Below are 19,022 nucleotides of genomic sequence, written 5' to 3'. Positions count from 1 at the left end.
CCTGTGTGATCGTGCGTCAGAGTCGGGGCTGAGACCAGTCCTGGCCAGGGTAGTTACCAGGACGGTCTCCGGAGGCCGGGATTCGCGGAGGGTCCAGCAGCAGGAAGAAACCCCAGGAGGAAGAAACCTCAGACAGATCGCCGGGGAGGCAGCGCGGGATCCCAGCCTGAGGCGTGCGCGGACGGTGTGCCGGTGAGTCTCCCCAAAAGTGGTGCCCTTGTGATGTCGAGGACACCTCTGCCTGTGTGCCCGTGGGCTGCTCTCTCACCGCTGGGTCGTAGTCGCGCAGAGCAGAACCCGGCAGCTTCAGGGGCTGCCTGGGGGTGGGTGTTACCCGCTGTATGTCTGTGTGCGTTACGGGTGCGTGTGCATGTGTGTGTGTGTGTGTGCGCGCGTGTGCGTGTGTGCGTGTCTGTGTGCCCACTTCTGTCTCTCTCTTACGTCTCTCTGTCTCTCTCCCTTCTCGCCCTTTCCGTCGCTCTCTCTTTCTGTCTCTGTCCGTGTGTGTGTGCGTGTTCCTTGGGACACATGTGCCCTGTGCGCCGGAGGGTGGGTTTCTTGCACGGCGGCCTTTCTTCTGCTCAGCCTCTCCCCGCGTCTCTGCCTGGGTCGTGTGGCCGGTTGGCAGTCGTTTTCCCGGCGGTTCCAGTCTGGGGGTCTGTGAAGGCCTGGGCGAGGTGGGCATCTGCGCCGGACCCGCAGGGGTTTTCATCCCCTCCACATCCGGAGCAGCCTCTTTGCTAGGATCCAGACGACCGCTCCCCAACCAAGGACAACGGCCTCCCAGGTGCTCATTGTCCACCCGCAGGAGCGTGCCCGCACACCTTCAAGAAGATGGTGCTCACTCTTTTCGCCCTCTGCCCTCATCGAGCAATCTAGCCACAGCTCGACGCAGGGAGGCAGAAGGAAGCCGGCAACGGGATGGGGCAAGCATCTCTGCCACTCGAAGGCTGGCCTTCCTGGCCGAGTCACCCGTTTGACACTCCTCCCCGGATGCCCGTGGTGGTGGCATGGCCCCTTATCCTGCCTGGGCTCTGGCCTCTGCTCTGTCCTCCCTCTTGCTCTGTCTGCCCCGTTTCTGAGAAGCCTAGCGGCTTCTTAATCTGGCTGAATGTCTTCAACAGGAAGACTTCCCAGTCACCTCGTGGAGGTCCGTGTCCTGATTGTTTCCCTCTCCACACCTCTTTCTGGATGACTGGGCAGGTGTGGTGATCCTGGAGCTCTGGGCTTCCATACCTGTGTGGGACAGGGAAGCTCTCTTGGTCTCCATGGCCCAAGTGATGGCTGCGCGCTCGGTCCGGGAAGAGCGGGAGGCAAGCCCACCGTTCCTGACACTGGCCTTCTAGGAAAGGCGGTGTTGCATCCCACCTGCACTTCCTCTCTGATTCTTGAGGGCCAAGCGGTTCCTCTGCTCCTGGGGAAAGTGCGTTCTAGCACTGAATCTTCTGGCTGCCACGGATGTCAGGGAGCCAACGGGACTGGCTTTTTGCTGGGTGCAGGGGAGGTTGCGTCAGGGGTACCTACCCGGTGGCGGGGCGGGGGTGGGGTGTACTCTGTGGAAACCTCTCGGCCCCTCTGGCGGGCCTCCCTGAATGTGGCCTGGACTCCCGCAAAGGCCCTGTCTCGCAGGTTTTCAGGTGTGCTTGGCTTTTCCTCCGCTCTGTGGGGCACGTCGGCAGTGGCCCCCGGGCGCACGCCCGGACATCCCTGTCCGTCTCGTCGTCGCCCCCTACGGCCTCAAAGACACACGGTCACTGCATGTGCTCTCGCGGGACGTCGGTGCCACGTGTGGTCACACCGGCTGCATCTCGGACTCGCCTGTGTCTCTCTTTGCACGGGTCGCCGGAAGCCGCGTCGGGATGCCGGAGCCCCCGGGCCTTGGAGATGAAGGCAGGCCCCTGCTCCACCCAGGAAGGAGGGAGGCAGTGGGCTCATGGGTCAGTGCCTTTGTAGCGGACAGCACGCCTTGCGGCCCTGGGGATCTTTCTGTGCCCCAGCGAGACCCTCTCCGCCCCAATGCATTGGAACCCCATTCCCGATCACCCGGTGGGATCCATCATCGGATCCCAAGAGGAGTCCGCACAGCCCAGCCGGCACCCCGAAGCTCCTCCTCCACCGGGAACCGAGGCGGAAGAGCGAACAAGGAGGTCCTGACCACAGGACTCCTATGGGTCCGACCCCGGGTCTCCGGCAGGCCCCTCTGGTGGTCCTCTTCCCACCCGCCGCCTCCCCCGCCGCAACGGCCAGCACCGCCGCCCCGGTCCCCGCAGCCGCCGCCTCGCCGCCATTTTTTAAAGGGTCCGCAGCCTGACTCTCCGGAGTCAGGGGGGCGGGGGAGTCGGCGTCGCCAGTGCGCATGCGCGAGTCCCCAGCCGCCGCTTCGGTCACAGTGACCGCCACCGTTCGTTGCCCGGGGATGGGTCCCTGAGACTTGGCGAAGTAGGAGCCCTGTGTGATCGTGCGTCAGAGTCGGGGCTGAGACCAGTCCTGGCCAGGGTAGTTACCAGGACGGTCTCCGGAGGCCGGGATTCGCGGAGGGTCCAGCAGCAGGAAGAAACCCCAGGAGGAAGAAACCTCAGACAGATCGCCGGGGAGGCAGCGCGGGATCCCAGCCTGAGGCGTGCGCGGACGGTGTGCCGGTGAGTCTCCCCAAAAGTGGTGCCCTTGTGATGTCGAGGACACCTCTGCCTGTGTGCCCGTGGGCTGCTCTCTCACCGCTGGGTCGTAGTCGCGCAGAGCAGAACCCGGCAGCTTCAGGGGCTGCCTGGGGGTGGGTGTTACCCGCTGTATGTCTGTGTGCGTTACGGGTGCGTGTGCGTGTGTGTGTGTGTGTGCGCCCGCGTGTGCGTGTGTGCGTGTCTGTGTGCCCACTTCTGTCTCTCTCTTACGTCTGTCTGTCTCTCTCCCTTCTCGCCCTTTCCGTCGCTCTCTCTTTCTGTCTCTGTCCGTGTGTGTGTGCGTGTTCCTTGGGACCCATGTGCCCTGTGCGCCGGAGGGTGGGTTTCTTGCACGGCGGCCTTTCTTCTGCTCAGCCTCTCCCCGCGTCTCTGCCTGGGTCGTGTGGCCGGTTGGCAGTCGTTTTCCCGGCGGTTCCAGTCTGGGGGTCTGTGAAGGCCTGGGCGAGGTGGGCATCTGCGCCGGACCCGCAGGGGTTTTCATCCCCTCCACATCCGGAGCAGCCTCTTTGCTAGGATCCAGACGACCGCTCCCCAACCAAGGACAACGGCCTCCCAGGTGCTCATTGTCCACCCGCAGGAGCGTGCCCGCACACCTTCAAGAAGATGGTGCTCACTCTTTTCGCCCTCTGCCCTCATCGAGCAATCTAGCCACAGCTCGACGCAGGGAGGCAGAAGGAAGCCGGCAACGGGATGGGGCAAGCATCTCTGCCACTCGAAGGCTGGCCTTCCTGGCCGAGTCACCCGTTTGACACTCCTCCCCGGATGCCCGTGGTGGTGGCATGGCCCCTTATCCTGCCTGGGCTCTGGCCTCTGCTCTGTCCTCCCTCTTGCTCTGTCTGCCCCGTTTCTGAGAAGCCTAGCGGCTTCTTAATCTGGCTGAATGTCTTCAACAGGAAGACTTCCCAGTCACCTCGTGGAGGTCCGTGTCCTGATTGTTTCCCTCTCCACACCTCTTTCTGGATGACTGGGCAGGTGTGGTGATCCTGGAGCTCTGGGCTTCCATACCTGTGTGGGACAGGGAAGCTCTCTTGGTCTCCATGACCCAAGTGATGGCTGCGCGCTCGGTGCGGGAAGAGCGGGAGGCAAGCCCACCGTTCCTGACACTGGCCTTCTAGGAAAGGCGGTGTTGCATCCCACCTGCACTTCCTCTCTGATTCTTGAGGGCCAAGCGGTTCCTCTGCTCCTGGGGAAAGTGCGTTCTAGCACTGAATCTTCTGGCTGCCACGGATGTCAGGGAGCCAACGGGACTGGCTTTTTGCTGGGTGCAGGGGAGGTTGCGTCAGGGGTACCTACACGGTGGCGGGGCGGGGGTGGGGTGTACTCTGTGGAAACCTCTCGGCCCCTCTGGCGGGCCTCCCTGAATGTGGCCTGGACTCCCGCAAAGGCCCTGTCTCGCAGGTTTTCAGGTGTGCTTGGCTTTTCCTCCGCTCTGTGGGGCACGTCGGCAGTGGCCCCCGGGCGCACGCCCGGACATCCCTGTCCGTCTCGTCGTCGCCCCCTACGGCCTCAAAGACACACGGTCACTGCATGTGCTCTCGCGGGACGTCGGTGCCACGTGTGGTCACACCGGCTGCATCTCGGACTCGCCTGTGTCTCTCTTTGCACGGGTCGCCGGAAGCCGCGTCGGGATGCCGGAGCCCACGGGCCTTGGAGATGAAGGCAGGCCCCTGCTCCACCCAGGAAGGAGGGAGGCAGTGGGCTCATGGGTCAGTGCCTTTGTAGCGGACAGCACGCCTTGCGGCCCTGGGGATCTTTCTGTGCCCCAGCGAGACCCTCTCCGCCCCAATGCATTGGAACCCCATTCCCGATCACCCGGTGGGATCCATCATCGGATCCCAAGAGGAGTCCGCACAGCCCAGCCGGCACCCCGAAGCTCCTCCTCCACCGGGAACCGAGGCGGAAGAGCGAACAAGGAGGTCCTGACCACAGGACTCCTATGGGTCCGACCCCGGGTCTCCGGCAGGCCCCTCTGGTGGTCCTCTTCCCACCCGCCGCCTCCCCCGCCGCAACGGCCAGCACCGCCGCCCCGGTCCCCGCAGCCGCCGCCTCGCCGCCATTTTTTAAAGGGTCCGCAGCCTGACTCTCCGGAGTCAGGGGGGCGGGGGAGTCGGCGTCGCCAGTGCGCATGCGCGAGTCCCCAGCCGCCGCTTCGGTCACAGTGACCGCCACCGTTCGTTGCCCGGGGATGGGTCCCTGAGACTTGGCGAAGTAGGAGCCCTGTGTGATCGTGCGTCAGAGTCGGGGCTGAGACCAGTCCTGGCCAGGGTAGTTACCAGGACGGTCTCCGGAGGCCGGGATTCGCGGAGGGTCCAGCAGCAGGAAGAAACCCCAGGAGGAAGAAACCTCAGACAGATCGCCGGGGAGGCAGCGCGGGATCCCAGCCTGAGGCGTGCGCGGACGGTGTGCCGGTGAGTCTCCCCAAAAGTGGTGCCCTTGTGATGTCGAGGACACCTCTGCCTGTGTGCCCGTGGGCTGCTCTCTCACCGCTGGGTCGTAGTCGCGCAGAGCAGAACCCGGCAGCTTCAGGGGCTGCCTGGGGGTGGGTGTTACCCGCTGTATGTCTGTGTGCGTTACGGGTGCGTGTGCGTGTGTGTGTGTGTGTGCGCCCGCGTGTGCGTGTGTGCGTGTCTGTGTGCCCACTTCTGTCTCTCTCTTACGTCTCTCTGTCTCTCTCCCTTCTCGCCCTTTCCGTCGCTCTCTCTTTCTGTCTCTGTCCGTGTGTGTGTGCGTGTTCCTTGGGACACATGTGCCCTGTGCGCCGGAGGGTGGGTTTCTTGCACGGCGGCCTTTCTTCTGCTCAGCCTCTCCCCGCGTCTCTGCCTGGGTCGTGTGGCCGGTTGGCAGTCGTTTTCCCGGCGGTTCCAGTCTGGGGGTCTGTGAAGGCCTGGGCGAGGTGGGCATCTGCGCCGGACCCGCAGGGGTTTTCATCCCCTCCACATCCGGAGCAGCCTCTTTGCTAGGATCCAGACGACCGCTCCCCAACCAAGGACAACGGCCTCCCAGGTGCTCATTGTCCACCCGCAGGAGCGTGCCCGCACACCTTCAAGAAGATGGTGCTCACTCTTTTCGCCCTCTGCCCTCATCGAGCAATCTAGCCACAGCTCGACGCAGGGAGGCAGAAGGAAGCCGGCAACGGGATGGGGCAAGCATCTCTGCCACTCGAAGGCTGGCCTTCCTGGCCGAGTCACCCGTTTGACACTCCTCCCCGGATGCCCGTGGTGGTGGCATGGCCCCTTATCCTGCCTGGGCTCTGGCCTCTGCTCTGTCCTCCCTCTTGCTCTGTCTGCCCCGTTTCTGAGAAGCCTAGCGGCTTCTTAATCTGGCTGAATGTCTTCAACAGGAAGACTTCCCAGTCACCTCGTGGAGGTCCGTGTCCTGATTGTTTCCCTCTCCACACCTCTTTCTGGATGACTGGGCAGGTGTGGTGATCCTGGAGCTCTGGGCTTCCATACCTGTGTGGGACAGGGAAGCTCTCTTGGTCTCCATGGCCCAAGTGATGGCTGCGCGCTCGGTCCGGGAAGAGCGGGAGGCAAGCCCACCGTTCCTGACACTGGCCTTCTAGGAAAGGCGGTGTTGCATCCCACCTGCACTTCCTCTCTGATTCTTGAGGGCCAAGCGGTTCCTCTGCTCCTGGGGAAAGTGCGTTCTAGCACTGAATCTTCTGGCTGCCACGGATGTCAGGGAGCCAACGGGACTGGCTTTTTGCTGGGTGCAGGGGAGGTTGCGTCAGGGGTACCTACCCGGTGGCGGGGCGGGGGTGGGGTGTACTCTGTGGAAACCTCTCGGCCCCTCTGGCGGGCCTCCCTGAATGTGGCCTGGACTCCCGCAAAGGCCCTGTCTCGCAGGTTTTCAGGTGTGCTTGGCTTTTCCTCCGCTCTGTGGGGCACGTCGGCAGTGGCCCCCGGGCGCACGCCCGGACATCCCTGTCCGTCTCGTCGTCGCCCCCTACGGCCTCAAAGACACACGGTCACTGCATGTGCTCTCGCGGGACGTCGGTGCCACGTGTGGTCACACCGGCTGCATCTCGGACTCGCCTGTGTCTCTCTTTGCACGGGTCGCCGGAAGCCGCGTCGGGATGCCGGAGCCCACGGGCCTTGGAGATGAAGGCAGGCCCCTGCTCCACCCAGGAAGGAGGGAGGCAGTGGGCTCATGGGTCAGTGCCTTTGTAGCGGACAGCACGCCTTGCGGCCCTGGGGATCTTTCTGTGCCCCAGCGAGACCCTCTCCGCCCCAATGCATTGGAACCCCATTCCCGATCACCCGGTGGGATCCATCATCGGATCCCAAGAGGAGTCCGCACAGCCCAGCCGGCACCCCGAAGCTCCTCCTCCACCGGGAACCGAGGCGGAAGAGCGAACAAGGAGGTCCTGACCACAGGACTCCTATGGGTCCGACCCCGGGTCTCCGGCAGGCCCCTCTGGTGGTCCTCTTCCCACCCGCCGCCTCCCCCGCCGCAACGGCCAGCACCGCCGCCCCGGTCCCCGCAGCCGCCGCCTCGCCGCCATTTTTTAAAGGGTCCGCAGCCTGACTCTCCGGAGTCAGGGGGGCGGGGGAGTCGGCGTCGCCAGTGCGCATGCGCGAGTCCCCAGCCGCCGCTTCGGTCACAGTGACCGCCACCGTTCGTTGCCCGGGGATGGGTCCCTGAGACTTGGCGAAGTAGGAGCCCTGTGTGATCGTGCGTCAGAGTCGGGGCTGAGACCAGTCCTGGCCAGGGTAGTTACCAGGACGGTCTCCGGAGGCCGGGATTCGCGGAGGGTCCAGCAGCAGGAAGAAACCCCAGGAGGAAGAAACCTCAGACAGATCGCCGGGGAGGCAGCGCGGGATCCCAGCCTGAGGCGTGCGCGGACGGTGTGCCGGTGAGTCTCCCCAAAAGTGGTGCCCTTGTGATGTCGAGGACACCTCTGCCTGTGTGCCCGTGGGCTGCTCTCTCACCGCTGGGTCGTAGTCGCGCAGAGCAGAACCCGGCAGCTTCAGGGGCTGCCTGGGGGTGGGTGTTACCCGCTGTATGTCTGTGTGCGTTACGGGTGCGTGTGCGTGCGTGTGTGTGTGTGTGTGTGTGCGCGCGTGTGCGTGTGTGCGTGTCTGTGTGCCCACTTCTGTCTCTCTCTTACGTCTCTCTGTCTCTCTCCCTTCTCGCCCTTTCCGTCGCTCTCTCTTTCTGTCTCTGTCCGTGTGTGTGTGCGTGTTCCTTGGGACACATGTGCCCTGTGCGCCGGAGGGTGGGTTTCTTGCACGGCGGCCTTTCTTCTGCTCAGCCTCTCCCCGCGTCTCTGCCTGGGTCGTGTGGCCGGTTGGCAGTCGTTTTCCCGGCGGTTCCAGTCTGGGGGTCTGTGAAGGCCTGGGCGAGGTGGGCATCTGCGCCGGACCCGCAGGGGTTTTCATCCCCTCCACATCCGGAGCAGCCTCTTTGCTAGGATCCAGACGACCGCTCCCCAACCAAGGACAACGGCCTCCCAGGTGCTCATTGTCCACCCGCAGGAGCGTGCCCGCACACCTTCAAGAAGATGGTGCTCACTCTTTTCGCCCTCTGCCCTCATCGAGCAATCTAGCCACAGCTCGACGCAGGGAGGCAGAAGGAAGCCGGCAACGGGATGGGGCAAGCATCTCTGCCACTCGAAGGCTGGCCTTCCTGGCCGAGTCACCCGTTTGACACTCCTCCCCGGATGCCCGTGGTGGTGGCATGGCCCCTTATCCTGCCTGGGCTCTGGCCTCTGCTCTGTCCTCCCTCTTGCTCTGTCTGCCCCGTTTCTGAGAAGCCTAGCGGCTTCTTAATCTGGCTGAATGTCTTCAACAGGAAGACTTCCCAGTCCATCAGGGAGATACCTCGTGGAGGTCCGTGTCCTGATTGTTTCCCTCTCCACACCTCTTTCCGGATGACTGGGCAGGGGTGGTGATCCTGGAGCTCTGGGCTTCCATACCTGTGTGGGACAGGGAAGCTCTCTTGGTCTCCATGGCCCAAGTGATGGCTGCGCGCTCGGTCCGGGAAGAGCGGGAGGCAAGCCCACCGTTCCTGACACTGGCCTTCTAGGAAAGGCGGTGTTGCATCCCACCTGCACTTCCTCTCTGATTCTTGAGGGCCAAGCGGTTCCTCTGCTCCTGGGGAAAGTGCGTTCTAGCACTGAATCTTCTGGCTGCCACGGATGTCAGGGAGCCAACGGGACTGGCTTTTTGCTGGGTGCAGGGGAGGTTGCGTCAGGGGTACCTACCCGGTGGCGGGGCGGGGGTGGGGTGTACTCTGTGGAAACCTCTCGGCCCCTCTGGCGGGCCTCCCTGAATGTGGCCTGGACTCCCGCAAAGGCCCTGTCTCGCAGGTTTTCAGGTGTGCTTGGCTTTTCCTCCGCTCTGTGGGGCACGTCGGCAGTGGCCCCCGGGCGCACGCCCGGACATCCCTGTCCGTCTCGTCGTCGCCCCCTACGGCCTCAAAGACACACGGTCACTGCATGTGCTCTCGCGGGACGTCGGTGCCACGTGTGGTCACACCGGCTGCATCTCGGACTCGCCTGTGTCTCTCTTTGCACGGGTCGCCGGAAGCCGCGTCGGGATGCCGGAGCCCCCGGGCCTTGGAGATGAAGGCAGGCCCCTGCTCCACCCAGGAAGGAGGGAGGCAGTGGGCTCATGGGTCAGTGCCTTTGTAGCGGACAGCACGCCTTGCGGCCCTGGGGATCTTTCTGTGCCCCAGCGAGACCCTCTCCGCCCCAATGCATTGGAACCCCATTCCCGATCACCCGGTGGGATCCATCATCGGATCCCAAGAGGAGTCCGCACAGCCCAGCCGGCACCCCGAAGCTCCTCCTCCACCGGGAACCGAGGCGGAAGAGCGAACAAGGAGGTCCTGACCACAGGACTCCTATGGGTCCGACCCCGGGTCTCCGGCAGGCCCCTCTGGTGGTCCTCTTCCCACCCGCCGCCTCCCCCGCCGCAACGGCCAGCACCGCCGCCCTGGTCCCCGCAGCCGCCGCCTCGCCGCCATTTTTTAAAGGGTCCGCAGCCTGACTCTCCGGAGTCAGGGGGGCGGGGGAGTCGGCGTCGCCAGTGCGCATGCGCGAGTCCCCAGCCGCCGCTTCGGTCACAGTGACCGCCACCGTTCGTTGCCCGGGGATGGGTCCCTGAGACTTGGCGAAGTAGGAGCCCTGTGTGATCGTGCGTCAGAGTCGGGGCTGAGACCAGTCCTGGCCAGGGTAGTTACCAGGACGGTCTCCGGAGGCCGGGATTCGCGGAGGGTCCAGCAGCAGGAAGAAACCCCAGGAGGAAGAAACCTCAGACAGATCGCCGGGGAGGCAGCGCGGGATCCCAGCCTGAGGCGTGCGCGGACGGTGTGCCGGTGAGTCTCCCCAAAAGTGGTGCCCTTGTGATGTCGAGGACACCTCTGCCTGTGTGCCCGTGGGCTGCTCTCTCACCGCTGGGTCGTAGTCGCGCAGAGCAGAACCCGGCAGCTTCAGGGGCTGCCTGGGGGTGGGTGTTACCCGCTGTATGTCTGTGTGCGTTACGGGTGCGTGTGCGTGTGTGTGTGTGTGTGTGTGCGCGCGTGTGCGTGTGTGCGTGTCTGTGTGCCCACTTCTGTCTCTCTCTTACGTCTCTCTGTCTCTCTCCCTTCTCGCCCTTTCCGTCGCTCTCTCTTTCTGTCTCTGTCCGTGTGTGTGTGCGTGTTCCTTGGGACACATGTGCCCTGTGCGCCGGAGGGTGGGTTTCTTGCACGGCGGCCTTTCTTCTGCTCAGCCTCTCCCCGCGTCTCTGCCTGGGTCGTGTGGCCGGTTGGCAGTCGTTTTCCCGGCGGTTCCAGTCTGGGGGTCTGTGAAGGCCTGGGCGAGGTGGGCATCTGCGCCGGACCCGCAGGGGTTTTCATCCCCTCCACATCCGGAGCAGCCTCTTTGCTAGGATCCAGACGACCGCTCCCCAACCAAGGACAACGGCCTCCCAGGTGCTCATTGTCCACCCGCAGGAGCGTGCCCGCACACCTTCAAGAAGATGGTGCTCACTCTTTTCGCCCTCTGCCCTCATCGAGCAATCTAGCCACAGCTCGACGCAGGGAGGCAGAAGGAAGCCGGCAACGGGATGGGGCAAGCATCTCTGCCACTCGAAGGCTGGCCTTCCTGGCCGAGTCACCCGTTTGACACTCCTCCCCGGATGCCCGTGGTGGTGGCATGGCCCCTTATCCTGCCTGGGCTCTGGCCTCTGCTCTGTCCTCCCTCTTGCTCTGTCTGCCCCGTTTCTGAGAAGCCTAGCGGCTTCTTAATCTGGCTGAATGTCTTCAACAGGAAGACTTCCCAGTCCATCAGGGAGATACCTCGTGGAGGTCCGTGTCCTGATTGTTTCCCTCTCCACACCTCTTTCCGGATGACTGGGCAGGGGTGGTGATCCTGGAGCTCTGGGCTTCCATACCTGTGTGGGACAGGGAAGTTCTCTTGGTCTCCATGGCCCAAGTGATGGCTGCGCGCTCGGTCCGGGAAGAGCGGGAGGCAAGCCCACCGTTCCTGACACTGGCCTTCTAGGAAATGCGGTGTTGCATCCCACCTGCACTTCCTCTCTGATTCTTGAGGGCCAAGCGGTTCCTCTGCTCCTGGGGAAAGTGCGTTCTAGCACTGAATCTTCTGGCTGCCACGGATGTCAGGGAGCCAACGGGACTGGCTTTTTGCTGGGTGCAGGGGAGGTTGCGTCAGGGGTACCTACCCGGTGGCGGGGCGGGGGTGGGGTGTACTCTGTGGAAACCTCTCGGCCCCTCTGGCGGGCCTCCCTGAATGTGGCCTGGACTCCCGCAAAGGCCCTGTCTCGCAGGTTTTCAGGTGTGCTTGGCTTTTCCTCCGCTCTGTGGGGCACGTCGGCAGTGGCCCCCGGGCGCACGCCCGGACATCCCTGTCCGTCTCGTCGTCGCCCCCTACGGCCTCAAAGACACACGGTCACTGCATGTGCTCTCGCGGGACGTCGGTGCCACGTGTGGTCACACCGGCTGCATCTCGGACTCGCCTGTGTCTCTCTTTGCACGGGTCGCCGGAAGCCGCGTCGGGATGCCGGAGCCCCCGGGCCTTGGAGATGAAGGCAGGCCCCTGCTCCACCCAGGAAGGAGGGAGGCAGTGGGCTCATGGGTCAGTGCCTTTGTAGCGGACAGCACGCCTTGCGGCCCTGGGGATCTTTCTGTGCCCCAGCGAGACCCTCTCCGCCCCAATGCATTGGAACCCCATTCCCGATCACCCGGTGGGATCCATCGTCGGATCCCAAGAGGAGTCCGCACAGCCCAGCCGGCACCCCGAAGCTCCTCCTCCACCGGGAACCGAGGCGGAAGAGCGAACAAGGAGGTCCTGACCACAGGACTCCTATGGGTCCGACCCCGGGTCTCCGGCAGGCCCCTCTGGTGGTCCTCTTCCCACCCGCCGCCTCCCCCGCCGCAACGGCCAGCACCGCCGCCCCGGTCCCCGCAGCCGCCGCCTCGCCGCCATTTTTTAAAGGGTCCGCAGCCTGACTCTCCGGAGTCAGGGGGGCGGGGGAGTCGGCGTCGCCAGTGCGCATGCGCGAGTCCCCAGCCGCCGCTTCGGTCACAGTGACCGCCACCGTTCGTTGCCCGGGGATGGGTCCCTGAGACTTGGCGAAGTAGGAGCCCTGTGTGATCGTGCGTCAGAGTCGGGGCTGAGACCAGTCCTGGCCAGGGTAGTTACCAGGACGGTCTCCGGAGGCCGGGATTCGCGGAGGGTCCAGCAGCAGGAAGAAACCCCAGGAGGAAGAAACCTCAGACAGATCGCCGGGGAGGCAGCGCGGGATCCCAGCCTGAGGCGTGCGCGGACGGTGTGCCGGTGAGTCTCCCCAAAAGTGGTGCCCTTGTGATGTCGAGGACACCTCTGCCTGTGTGCCCGTGGGCTGCTCTCTCACCGCTGGGTCGTAGTCGCGCAGAGCAGAACCCGGCAGCTTCAGGGGCTGCCTGGGGGTGGGTGTTACCCGCTGTATGTCTGTGTGCGTTACGGGTGCGTGTGCGTGCGTGTGTGTGTGTGTGTGTGTGCGCGCGTGTGCGTGTGTGCGTGTCTGTGTGCCCACTTCTGTCTCTCTCTTACGTCTCTCTGTCTCTCTCCCTTCTCGCCCTTTCCGTCGCTCTCTCTTTCTGTCTCTGTCCGTGTGTGTGTGCGTGTTCCTTGGGACACATGTGCCCTGTGCGCCGGAGGGTGGGTTTCTTGCACGGCGGCCTTTCTTCTGCTCAGCCTCTCCCCGCGTCTCTGCCTGGGTCGTGTGGCCGGTTGGCAGTCGTTTTCCCGGCGGTTCCAGTCTGGGGGTCTGTGAAGGCCTGGGCGAGGTGGGCATCTGCGCCGGACCCGCAGGGGTTTTCATCCCCTCCACATCCGGAGCAGCCTCTTTGCTAGGATCCAGACGACCGCTCCCCAACCAAGGACAACGGCCTCCCAGGTGCTCATTGTCCACCCGCAGGAGCGTGCCCGCACACCTTCAAGAAGATGGTGCTCACTCTTTTCGCCCTCTGCCCTCATCGAGCAATCTAGCCACAGCTCGACGCAGGGAGGCAGAAGGAAGCCGGCAACGGGATGGGGCAAGCATCTCTGCCACTCGAAGGCTGGCCTTCCTGGCCGAGTCACCCGTTTGACACTCCTCCCCGGATGCCCGTGGTGGTGGCATGGCCCCTTATCCTGCCTGGGCTCTGGCCTCTGCTCTGTCCTCCCTCTTGCTCTGTCTGCCCCGTTTCTGAGAAGCCTAGCGGCTTCTTAATCTGGCTGAATGTCTTCAACAGGAAGACTTCCCAGTCCATCAGGGAGATACCTCGTGGAGGTCCGTGTCCTGATTGTTTCCCTCTCCACACCTCTTTCCGGATGACTGGGCAGGGGTGGTGATCCTGGAGCTCTGGGCTTCCATACCTGTGTGGGACAGGGAAGCTCTCTTGGTCTCCATGGCCCAAGTGATGGCTGCGCGCTCGGTCCGGGAAGAGCGGGAGGCAAGCCCACCGTTCCTGACACTGGCCTTCTAGGAAAGGCGGTGTTGCATCCCACCTGCACTTCCTCTCTGATTCTTGAGGGCCAAGCGGTTCCTCTGCTCCTGGGGAAAGTGCGTTCTAGCACTGAATCTTCTGGCTGCCACGGATGTCAGGGAGCCAACGGGACTGGCTTTTTGCTGGGTGCAGGGGAGGTTGCGTCAGGGGTACCTACCCGGTGGCGGGGCGGGGGTGGGGTGTACTCTGTGGAAACCTCTCGGCCCCTCTGGCGGGCCTCCCTGAATGTGGCCTGGACTCCCGCAAAGGCCCTGTCTCGCAGGTTTTCAGGTGTGCTTGGCTTTTCCTCCGCTCTGTGGGGCACGTCGGCAGTGGCCCCCGGGCGCACGCCCGGACATCCCTGTCCGTCTCGTCGTCGCCCCCTACGGCCTCAAAGACACACGGTCACTGCATGTGCTCTCGCGGGACGTCGGTGCCACGTGTGGTCACACCGGCTGCATCTCGGACTCGCCTGTGTCTCTCTTTGCACGGGTCGCCGGAAGCCGCGTCGGGATGCCGGAGCCCCCGGGCCTTGGAGATGAAGGCAGGCCCCTGCTCCACCCAGGAAGGAGGGAGGCAGTGGGCTCATGGGTCAGTGCCTTTGTAGCGGACAGCACGCCTTGCGGCCCTGGGGATCTTTCTGTGCCCCAGCGAGACCCTCTCCGCCCCAATGCATTGGAACCCCATTCCCGATCACCCGGTGGGATCCATCATCGGATCCCAAGAGGAGTCCGCACAGCCCAGCCGGCACCCCGAAGCTCCTCCTCCACCGGGAACCGAGGCGGAAGAGCGAACAAGGAGGTCCTGACCACAGGACTCCTATGGGTCCGACCCCGGGTCTCCGGCAGGCCCCTCTGGTGGTCCTCTTCCCACCCGCCGCCTCCCCCGCCGCAACGGCCAGCACCGCCGCCCCGGTCCCCGCAGCCGCCGCCTCGCCGCCATTTTTTAAAGGGTCCGCAGCCTGACTCTCCGGAGTCAGGGGGGCGGGGGAGTCGGCGTCGCCAGTGCGCATGCGCGAGTCCCCAGCCGCCGCTTCGGTCACAGTGACCGCCACCGTTCCTTGCCCGGGGATGGGTCCCTGAGACTTGGCGAAGTAGGAGCCCTGTGTGATCGTGCGTCAGAGTCGGGGCTGACACCAGTCCTGGCCAGGGTAGTTACCAGGACGGTCTCCGGAGGCCGGGATTCGCGGAGGGTCCAGCAGCAGGAAGAAACCCCAGGAGGAAGAAACCTCAGACAGATCGCCGGGGAGGCAGCGCGGGATCCCAGCCTGAGGCGTGCGCGGACGGTGTGCCGGTGAGTCTCCCCAAAAGTGGTGCCCTTGTGATGTCGAGGACACCTCTGCCTGTGTGCCCGTGGGCTGCTCTCTCACCGCTGGGTCGTAGTCGCGCAGAGCAGAACCCGGCAGCTTCAGGGGCTGCCTGGGGGTGGGTGTTACCCGCTGTATGTCTGTGTGCGTTACGGGTGCGTGTGCGTGTGTGTGTGTGTGTGTGTGTGCGCGCGTGTGCGTGTGTGCGTGTCTGTGTGCCCACTTCTGTCTCTCTCTTACGTCTCTCTGTCTCTCTCCCTTCTCGCCCTTTCCGTCGCTCTCTCTTTCTGTCTCTGTCCGTGTGTGTGTGCGTGTTCCTTGGGACACATGTGCCCTGTGCGCCGGAGGGTGGGTTTCTTGCACGGCGGCCTTTCTTCTGCTCAGCCTGTCCCCGCGTCTCTGCCTGGGTCGTGTGGCCGGTTGGCAGTCGTTTTCCCGGCGGTTCCAGTCTGGGGGTCTGTGAAGGCCTGGGCGAGGTGGGCATCTGCGCCGGACCCGCAGGGGTTTTCATCCCCTCCACATCCGGAGCAGCCTCTTTGCTAGGATCCAGACGACCGCTCCCCAACCAAGGACAACGGCCTCCCAGGTGCTCATTGTCCACCCGCAGGAGCGTGCCCGCACACCTTCAAGAAGATGGTGCTCACTCTTTTCGCCCTCTGCCCTCATCGAGCAATCTAGCCACAGCTCGACGCAGGGAGGCAGAAGGAAGCCGGCAACGGGATGGGGCAAGCATCTCTGCCACTCGAAGGCTGGCCTTCCTGGCCGAGTCACCCGTTTGACACTCCTCCCCGGATGCCCGTGGTGGTGGCATGGCCCCTTATCCTGCCTGGGCTCTGGCCTCTGCTCTGTCCTCCCTCTTGCTCTGTCTGCCCCGTTTCTGAGAAGCCTAGCGGCTTCTTAATCTGGCTGAATGTCTTCAACAGGAAGACTTCCCAGTCCATCAGGGAGATACCTCGTGGAGGTCCGTGTCCTGATTGTTTCCCTCTCCACACCTCTTTCCGGATGACTGGGCAGGGGTGGTGATCCTGGAGCTCTGGGCTTCCATACCTGTGTGGGACAGGGAAGCTCTCTTGGTCTCCATGGCCCAAGTGATGGCTGCGCGCTCGGTCCGGGAAGAGCGGGAGGCAAGCCCACCGTTCCTGACACTGGCCTTCTAGGAAAGGCGGTGTTGCATCCCACCTGCACTTCCTCTCTGATTCTTGAGGGCCAAGCGGTTCCTCTGCTCCTGGGGAAAGTGCGTTCTAGCACTGAATCTTCTGGCTGCCACGGATGTCAGGGAGCCAACGGGACTGGCTTTTTGCTGGGTGCAGGGGAGGTTGCGTCAGGGGTACCTACCCGGTGGCGGGGCGGGGGTGGGGTGTACTCTGTGGAAACCTCTCGGCCCCTCTGGCGGGCCTCCCTGAATGTGGCCTGGACTCCCGCAAAGGCCCTGTCTCGCAGGTTTTCAGGTGTGCTTGGCTTTTCCTCCGCTCTGTGGGGCACGTCGGCAGTGGCCCCCGGGCGCACGCCCGGACATCCCTGTCCGTCTCGTCGTCGCCCCCTACGGCCTCAAAGACACACGGTCACTGCATGTGCTCTCGCGGGACGTCGGTGCCACGTGTGGTCACACCGGCTGCATCTCGGACTCGCCTGTGTCTCTCTTTGCACGGGTCGCCGGAAGCCGCGTCGGGATGCCGGAGCCCCCGGGCCTTGGAGATGAAGGCAGGCCCCTGCTCCACCCAGGAAGGAGGGAGGCAGTGGGCTCATGGGTCAGTGCCTTTGTAGCGGACAGCACGCCTTGCGGCCCTGGGGATCTTTCTGTGCCCCAGCGAGACCCTCTCCGCCCCAATGCATTGGAACCCCATTCCCGATCACCCGGTGGGATCCATCATCGGATCCCAAGAGGAGTCCGCACAGCCCAGCCGGCACCCCGAAGCTCCTCCTCCACCGGGAACCGAGGCGGAAGAGCGAACAAGGAGGTCCTGACCACAGGACTCCTATGGGTCCGACCCCGGGTCTCCGGCAGGCCCCTCTGGTGGTCCTCTTCCCACCCGCCGCCTCCCCCGCCGCAACGGCCAGCACCGCCGCCCCGGTCCCCGCAGCCGCCGCCTCGCCGCCATTTTTTAAAGGGTCCGCAGCCTGACTCTCCGGAGTCAGGGGGGCGGGGGAGTCGGCGTCGCCAGTGCGCATGCGCGAGTCCCCAGCCGCCGCTTCGGTCACAGTGACCGCCACCGTTCGTTGCCCGGGGATGGGTCCCTGAGACTTGGCGAAGTAGGAGCCCTGTGTGATCGTGCGTCAGAGTCGGGGCTGAGACCAGTCCTGGCCAGGGTAGTTACCAGGACGGTCTCCGGAGGCCGGGATTCGCGGAGGGTCCAGCAGCAGGAAGAAACCCCAGGAGGAAGAAACCTCAGACAGATCGCCGGGGAGGCAGCGCGGGATCCCAGCCTGAGGCGTGCGCGGACGGTGTGCCGGTGAGTCTCCCCAAAAGTGGTGCCCTTGTGATGTCGAGGACACCTCTGCCTGTGTGCCCGTGGGCTGCTCTCTCACCGCTGGGTCGTAGTCGCGCAGAGCAGAACCCGGCAGCTTCAGGGGCTGCCTGGGGGTGGGTGTTACCCGCTGTATGTCTGTGTGCGTTACGGGTGCGTGTGCGTGTGTGTGTGTGTGTGTGTGCGCGCGTGTGCGTGTGTGCGTGTCTGTGTGCCCACTTCTGTCTCTCTCTTACGTCTCTCTGTCTCTCTCCCTTCTCGCCCTTTCCGTCGCTCTCTCTTTCTGTCTCTGTCCGTGTGTGTGTGCGTGTTCCTTGGGACACATGTGCCCTGTGCGCCGGAGGGTGGGTTTCTTGCACGGCGGCCTTTCTTCTGCTCAGCCTGTCCCCGCGTCTCTGCCTGGGTCGTGTGGCCGGTTGGCAGTCGTTTTCCCGGCGGTTCCAGTCTGGGGGTCTGTGAAGGCCTGGGCGAGGTGGGCATCTGCGCCGGACCCGCAGGGGTTTTCATCCCCTCCACATCCGGAGCAGCCTCTTTGCTAGGATCCAGACGACCGCTCCCCAACCAAGGACAACGGCCTCCCAGGTGCTCATTGTCCACCCGCAGGAGCGTGCCCGCACACCTTCAAGAAGATGGTGCTCACTCTTTTCGCCCTCTGCCCTCATCGAGCAATCTAGCCACAGCTCGACGCAGGGAGGCAGAAGGAAGCCGGCAACGGGATGGGGCAAGCATCTCTGCCACTCGAAGGCTGGCCTTCCTGGCCGAGTCACCCGTTTGACACTCCTCCCCGGATGCCCGTGGTGGTGGCATGGCCCCTTATCCTGCCTGGGCTCTGGCCTCTGCTCTGTCCTCCCTCTTGCTCTGTCTGCCCCGTTTCTGAGAAGCCTAGCGGCTTCTTAATCTGGCTGAATGTCTTCAACAGGAAGACTTCCCAGTCCATCAGGGAGATACCTCGTGGAGGTCCGTGTCCTGATTGTTTCCCTCTCCACACCTCTTTCCGGATGACTGGGCAGGGGTGGTGATCCTGGAGCTCTGGGCTTCCATACCTGTGTGGGACAGGGAAGCTCTCTTGGTCTCCATGGCCCGAGTGATGGCTGCGCGCTCGGTCCGGGAAGAGCGGGAGGCAAGCCCACCGTTCCTGACACTGGCCTTCTAGGAAAGGCGGTGTTGCATCCCACCTGCACTTCCTCTCTGATTCTTGAGGGCCAAGCGGTTCCTCTGCTCCTGGGGAAAGTGCGTTCTAGCACTGAATCTTCTGGCTGCCACGGATGTCAGGGAGCCAACGGGACTGGCTTTTTGCTGGGTGCAGGGGAGGTTGCGTCAGGGGTACCTACCCGGTGGCGGGGCGGGGGTGGGGTGTACTCTGTGGAAACCTCTCGGCCCCTCTGGCGGGCCTCCCTGAATGTGGCCTGGACTCCCGCAAAGGCCCTGTCTCGCAGGTTTTCAGGTGTGCTTGGCTTTTCCTCCGCTCTGTGGGGCACGTCGGCAGTGGCCCCCGGGCGCACGCCCGGACATCCCTGTCCGTCTCGTCGTCGCCCCCTACGGCCTCAAAGACACACGGTCACTGCATGTGCTCTCGCGGGACGTCGGTGCCACGTGTGGTCACACCGGCTGCATCTCGGA

General features: G+C 64.2%; 2 protein-coding genes across 5 annotated transcripts; both read left to right on the top strand.

The window, feature by feature from the left end:
* The first annotated feature begins 303 nt into the window (after positions 1-303).
* Positions 304-3,647, top strand: LOC134760645 (WAS/WASL-interacting protein family member 1-like). 2 transcript variants are annotated; one of them, XM_063719474.1, is made up of 2 exons: positions 304-2,639; positions 3,256-3,647. In XM_063719474.1, the coding sequence occupies exon 1, from the start codon at positions 1,593-1,595 to the stop codon at positions 2,391-2,393; it is 801 nt and encodes a 266-aa protein (XP_063575544.1). In that variant the 5' UTR covers positions 304-1,592; the 3' UTR covers positions 2,394-2,639; positions 3,256-3,647. The 2 variants fall into 2 exon arrangements, with proteins under 2 accessions (XP_063575544.1, XP_063575543.1); XM_063719473.1 differs by having other exon boundaries at positions 3,033-3,647.
* Positions 3,648-15,035: 11,388 nt separating this feature from the next.
* Positions 15,036-18,418, top strand: LOC134760644 (WAS/WASL-interacting protein family member 1-like). 3 transcript variants are annotated; one of them, XM_063719472.1, is made up of 2 exons: positions 15,036-17,387; positions 18,006-18,418. In XM_063719472.1, exon 1 carries the CDS (start codon positions 16,341-16,343, stop codon positions 17,139-17,141), a length of 801 nt encoding a protein of 266 aa, XP_063575542.1. In that variant the 5' UTR covers positions 15,036-16,340; the 3' UTR covers positions 17,142-17,387; positions 18,006-18,418. The 3 variants fall into 3 exon arrangements, with proteins under 3 accessions (XP_063575542.1, XP_063575541.1, XP_063575540.1); XM_063719471.1 differs by having other exon boundaries at positions 17,826-18,418; XM_063719470.1 differs by having other exon boundaries at positions 17,783-18,418.
* Positions 18,419-19,022: the final 604 nt, after the last annotated feature.

The sequence above is a fragment of the Pongo abelii genome, chromosome 20 (genome assembly GCF_028885655.2).
Source record: "Pongo abelii isolate AG06213 chromosome 20, NHGRI_mPonAbe1-v2.0_pri, whole genome shotgun sequence".
Taxonomy (NCBI): Eukaryota; Metazoa; Chordata; class Mammalia; order Primates; family Hominidae; genus Pongo; species Pongo abelii.
Note: the sequence above shows the minus strand (reverse complement) of the source record. Positions and strands in the feature narration are given on the sequence as shown.

Coding starts and splice junctions, on each gene's coding strand:
- LOC134760644 (XM_063719472.1), top strand. CDS start 16,341: ATGTGGCCTGGACTCCCGCAAAGGCCCTGTCTCGCAGGTTTTCAGGTG.
- LOC134760645 (XM_063719474.1), top strand. CDS start 1,593: ATGTGGCCTGGACTCCCGCAAAGGCCCTGTCTCGCAGGTTTTCAGGTG.